The following is a 6,000-nucleotide window of genomic DNA, read 5'->3' as shown; positions in this document are numbered from 1 at the left end:
GGAACAGCATCAAGAGTGCTGAGTCAGCAAACAAGTTAACAGCAGTTCATTGACTGACTGTCCAACAGAATACATGGATTTAATATTTTGGTTCAAATGGACTTCTATCTAGTCGAATGATTAAGCGATTACGCCTGTATTTCCTGAACAACTTCTCAATAGATCATTTTCCATTATTTTAATTTTTCCAATTAATTGTGAAGCCATTTAAAATTATATATATATTTTTTAAGTATAATAAACACACACGCATACACACGGTTCACAGTTGTGAAATCAAGTTTTATTTTCAATAAAACATTTTATGGCATTTATCATAGTCATCAGATGGCGGTCACGTTTTTATTATCTCCTAAAACCACAAACCTCTTGTTTAAATTCTTCATTAGATATTGCAAACTGAAATTGCTCTAAACTCTACAGACAACATGAACAAAAAGACAAAAAAAATTAAAATAATAATAATAAAAAAAAAATCCCCCAAAATAAACAAAAACAAAAAGGTCAAGGCACAAAACAGAACCGAAGTGTTGGGGCAGGAACACGAAAGGACGAGCGAAGACAAAGTTATGCATCTTACATATTAGTCACAGTTGAACAGTGTTGAGCGAAGTGAAGCGAAGATTCAGAAGGATAATTGTGTGAAGACAAAATGACCGAGAGCAAGTCACTGTGGCTGAACCAGAGAAAGCGATTTGTTCTTTTTCTTCTATTATTATTATTATAATTCATTTGAAATGTGGTCCATCACACAGCACATTGTACAGTAAGCCAGAAATGTGAAATTCATGTGAAAGTATTTAAAAAAACAAACAAACAAAAGAAAAAGTCATATTGATCCCAATCTGTGCTTACATAGCTGTTACAAAAGATATTACACAGGAAGGTTTATTAAGATTTACCAATCTGTTAAAGAAAAGGAAAGTTTATTTGTCAAATCTCCCTCCCCTCCATCTCTTCTTTTGCGCTATCGTACTCGAACACAAGTCAAGGAGAAACATCAGAAACAATTTACCTTTTTTTTGTTGTTGTTTTTTGTTTTTAAATTCTAAAGAAAATAACCTCAAAAATATTTACAAAAACAAAAAGAGGAATAAAAATTAGGTTTTGGAATTTTGCAATTCAGTGACAAGTAGAATTCAGCAATATAGATTTTCTTTTTCTTGTCGTTCTTGGTCCTCCCTCCCTCCCCCAATAAAGGTATTAAATGGAATTTCGGCGTTTGTCTGGATGGCTGTAGGCAGTCTGGCACGGTGATGACCGACGCTAATGCAGGGTGGCACCACACAGCTGAGCTCCTCCTGAAGAAACACCACACACTATATTATACACACACACACACACACAATAGTACTGGGACACCTGGAAACCTTTTCCAGCCATATGTGGTTCTTCTCCAAACTCTCACAAAATTGGAAGTATACACACACACACACACACACACACACACATATATATATATATATGTGTGTGTGTTAACTGTGTGTACACATACCTTGACATGTTCCCTATTTTTGTCATTAGAAAAGCCCACAGTCCTTCAGGTTGTTTTTGATGATGACATCAGTGACGGCGTCGAACACAAACTGCACGTTCTTGGTGTCGGTAGCGCAGGTGAAGTGGGTGTAGATCTCTTTTGTATCCTTCTTCTTGTTCAGATCCTCGAACTTAGTCTGGATGTAGCTCGCTGCTTCATCATATTTGTTGGCTCCTGAACAATAGGAACAGGAAGAGGGGGGGGGGGGGGGGGAACGACGACGACAACAACAAAAAAAAAAGATCATCGTGAGCACAATGAAACCCAGGTGCTATGGAAGGAAATCGTTGAATGCTACTGAACACCAGTCAACAAGGTCTAACATGCAGATTAATTATCTGGGAAGATTTTAATAATCGTTCTGAAATTTTATAATTATATTAAATTTAAACTAGATATAAATATATAAAATTAATAAAGCCTCAAAAATTGATAAAAAAAAAGTCCCAGTATATCTGCAACCAAAAACATTAAGATATTAAATATTAAAAAATTTCATTTTTATAATTCTTTTCAGTTTAAGATGTGATCTGTAAACCCCAGATTTACTTTCTGAAACAGGACTGAGATCAAACATATACATACTAATAAATATAAATTATACGATGCATGATATTTTCATAAACAAATGTTTTTTTTTTTTTTTTTTTTAATGTGGGGTGGTCTTACAGACCTGTATATTCAGGGAAGCAAATGGTAAGAGGGCTGCGTGTGATCTTCTCCTCAAACAGATCCTTCTTGTTGAGAAAAAGGATAATGGAGGTCTCTGTAAACCATTTATTGTTGCAGATGGAGTCAAAAAGCTTCATGCTCTCATGCATTCGGTTCTGCAGGACAAAAAAAAATAAAGGAGAGAGAAAGAAAGTGAAACAATTTTTTCAATAAACCTAAAAAAAACAAAAACAAAAAAAAAACAAACACACACACACACAAAAAAAACACCACGATAGAAAGCCCACAAGGGGGAGCCAAAACCTCTGACAAAACATACACTCAGGATTCACTTTAATAGAAGCAACTGTACACCCGCTTATTTGTGCAGTTTTCCCAAAAAGACGATTATACACCAGTAACCAGATGCATAGATCATGCAGATACAAATCAAGAACCTCAGTTAATGTTCGTCACAGATAAGAACAAATGTGGCATGGTTTCTATCTCCAAATGGGCTGGTTTGAGAAACTGTTGATCTCCTGTCTAGATTAGTTTAGAAAGGGAGAACATAGTAAATAAATCGCTCTTTATAGCCAGAGTGAGATTTGGAGACAGTTAAAGTCACCAGGTGACCACAACTTCCTCTTCACTGTGCGGTATGGGCGAGTCTGTGCCCATGATGAGCATTTTGTGCATGCCGAGATACTTTTTTTTTTTAGTTCACCACAGTTGTGTTACTACAATATATCACACTCTGCAGCACGGACTAATCTGGCCATTATCATCTGACCTCTCTTTTTAAAAAAGGTGTTTCCACCCACAGAACGGTCATTCACATTTGCTTTTTTTATTACATTTTTCACACCATTCCATGAAACCTGACTGTTGCGTGTAAAAATCCCAGATTCGAAAATATCAGCAGGCTATGAAATACTCAAACCCTCTCTAGTACCCATACCCACACTACGATTCAAAAGAGCATACATTTCCCCCTCGATTTTAAAGTTTGAACATCAACTTTTCTTGGCCTGTTTCTGCAGGGCTGCATGACTTTTTGCATTGAGCTCCAGTCACGTTTATTTTCTTTTAAAAAGGTGGCCCAAGTCAAATGGCAATGAAAGTCAAAGCACTATTATCCTCACCATCTCTTCATCCTCAGCCAGCATCAAATCGTAGGCGCTTAAAGCCACGCAGAAGATGATGGCGGTCACGCCTTCAAAGCAGTGGATCCACTTCTTCCGCTCTGACCTCTGCCCTCCAACATCAAACATCCTTGAGACAGAAAGACAGAAAAACAGAAAGAGACAGAGAGAGAGAGAGAGAGAGAGCGAGCGCGAGAGAGAGAGAGAGAGAGAGAGAGTGCGCGAGAGAGTGCGCGAGAGAGTGCACGAGAGAGAAAGAGGGGGCAGGCATTACGCTACATCAGTGGAGAGTTCCTACACCCTTCTCTACAGGTAACCAACCAACAGCAACCGACACAATGGAGAAACTTCTCACTTATGGTCATTTTCAGCCTCGGTGTTTGTTTTGTATGTGTATAATAGACACTTGGACTGATTTGACATCTGATTTGGTCCATCTGTCCAGTCAACAACTGAGCGTTTGTCTCAGCCACCGGCATTTTCAGAAGAAAAGTTTCTATGGTTACAGGAAATGGGACAAGTGAAGAAGATACATTTCTGACTCCATCTATTGATCGTCATGTATTAACCATTACACAATTCTGAACGGGAGGTGATGGACTGTGTGGAGTTGAACACCGGGCTATTAAAATGTATTTATCCCCCCTCCAAAATGTACTTAATTACATTACTACTGTAACAAAACAGCACTTGAACAGTTGCAGGCAAACTGAGAGACACATAAGAAGAGGTGCCAACAATAACAAGAACATCCTAACAGGCGGAGATAGAAAAAAACAACACTAAGTGGATGGGACCATCAACTGCAGCCATGTGTTGATTTATAAACACTCGGCTGATGAGCTTACTTTAGATGACTGTTTTAAAAAAAAAAAAAAAAGAAAGAAAAAAGCAGAAGCACATGTCCACTCTGCAATCCAGCCCATGTCCAACAAAATAATCTGATATATATAACAACGAACACCCTGCACTTTATAACTGAACATAAAACAGAATCCGGTTGTTTTTTTTTTTATTTTTTTTTATTAGGTAATCTAACTCAAAAATCATATGATGCCAGAGAGCTGCAACAGTATGTTGGTTTTGGCAGGTGTCGTGTTTTGGGTGTTGTTTTAAAATATCATAATCCCGACTTTATCTTTTCTACTGGCTCACAAGCAGAACGAACGGTGGACAGGAACAAACGAGTCTTTCACATCCTGAGACCCCCACCCCACCCCACCCCCACACAGAGAATTGGCTTTTCCGCCCTACAAATTTTATTCATGTTTATCCTGACCACATTTTTTTTGTAACTGAAAAATGCACCGCGGTATGAGGAGGTCAAAAACCGAATTGCTACAGCGAAATCATAGGGGGTTCGGCATAATCGCGATGAGAGAAACGCAAATATGTACGTGATAAAAAGAGAGCCCGAAAGGATGAGTGTCAGCATGATCTCTCACTTGAAGTGTAGGTCCTTAAAAGTGAAGTGCGTCTCGACGATGCCGGTAGTTTTCACTCTGGTCCTCAACACGTCCTGCTGGGTGGGAATGTAGTCTGCTCGTGCTATCCTCTCAAGATCATTCAAATAACTAGAGACACACACACACACACACCATTAGCTTCATATGTTTGAAGATACAGTAAATAAGTGCAGAGACAAAAAATTATAAATAAAAACCCCAGCACAGAGAAAGGTTCGACCTGGTCTACTAACGATTTGGATTTCACACACACTCCGAAATAAAAAAAAAGAATCCAATTCAAACGTGTTTCAAGGCCCCTGTAGCCAGCAGTGTGGCAAAAACAGTCTCTGTCTTGCGATCCAGAAATAACCCCGTTAGCTCATTGAGCCATCTCTAACGGACATGGTATAGTCCTGCACACTTTGCTAAGTGAGACCATTACTATGGCAACGTTGGCTTGCTCTCTCTTGCTCGCTTTCCTTTGTTCCCTCTCGCGTTAACACACTGTCTGTTTATACGTGCTACTCCTGCCTGAAAGATTAGCGCGTCAAAAGGTGAGGCTGTGGTTCGAGAGAGGAGTTGGTGAATTGCTAAAAATCTGGAGTGCCTTGGGTCAGAATAATTTATATTATAACACATAGGATGGAGCCTAACTGCATGAATGAAGACGAATGCACCCAAAAAAAATCTGTGCTGTGAAAAACTGCCTCATTAGAGTACAATTCGACACATTCTTGCCTGATGCCATCCATTATTCCATGCTATCTGCAGATCTTGGGTTAGAGGGCAGGCAGAATGAAGCCTGTCTTCACAGCTTGGAGAGCACACATTCTTCGCCGTGTCCCCCGTGGCGGTGAACAACGCTAACTTGGAAGATGCAAAACAGCCCTTCGTGCTCTGTTCTACACTGAAGCCATCTGCAGGAACTCAGTCAGTGCCGCTGTTCAGTAGCTAATCGAAGAGCGAGGACTGAGAGCTGGGTTTTCGATGTGTTTGCATAAACTCCATAATATTTATATGGCCACTTCGTAACATTTATAAAAATCTAAAGAACTAATCTTTTTTCCAACTTGAAATCAGATATTCTCTCAATATATAAATGCATTTCCTCCTATTACACTTGGCTAGAGAGAACAGATTGTAAGTTTTATTTCCATGACGACGCAGAAAGCGCTGCAAGTCCACCGTCTAAGTGCATTTATTGTTGTTGTAAATGAGT

General features: G+C 39.1%; 1 protein-coding gene across 4 annotated transcripts in view; it reads right to left on the bottom strand.

Moving 5' to 3' along the window:
* Positions 1–261: 261 nt before the first annotated feature.
* The window catches only part of gnai2b (guanine nucleotide binding protein (G protein), alpha inhibiting activity polypeptide 2b), a 44,405-nt gene continuing 38,666 nt past the window's right edge, over positions 262–6,000 (bottom strand). For 2 of the 4 annotated variants that reach the window (XM_083534077.1, XM_083534080.1), the window contains exons 5-9: positions 4,779–4,907; positions 3,334–3,463; positions 2,211–2,364; positions 1,496–1,711; positions 262–1,301 (exon numbers count right to left, since the gene is read on the bottom strand). In XM_083534077.1, the coding sequence (XP_083390203.1) occupies positions 1,521–1,711; positions 2,211–2,364; positions 3,334–3,463; positions 4,779–4,907 (604 nt within the window). In that variant the 3' untranslated portion in view covers positions 262–1,301; positions 1,496–1,520. Of the gene's footprint in view, positions 1,320–1,491; positions 1,712–2,210; positions 2,365–3,333; positions 3,464–4,778; positions 4,908–6,000 lie in introns of all 4 variants that reach the window. The other 2 variants (XM_083534079.1, XM_083534078.1) reach the window with 2 other exon arrangements.

The sequence above is a fragment of the Silurus aristotelis genome (assembly GCF_946808225.1).
Source record: "Silurus aristotelis genome assembly, chromosome: 2".
NCBI classification, from domain to species: domain Eukaryota; kingdom Metazoa; phylum Chordata; class Actinopteri; order Siluriformes; family Siluridae; genus Silurus; species Silurus aristotelis.
This window is presented reverse-complemented; position numbering and strand designations above follow the sequence as displayed.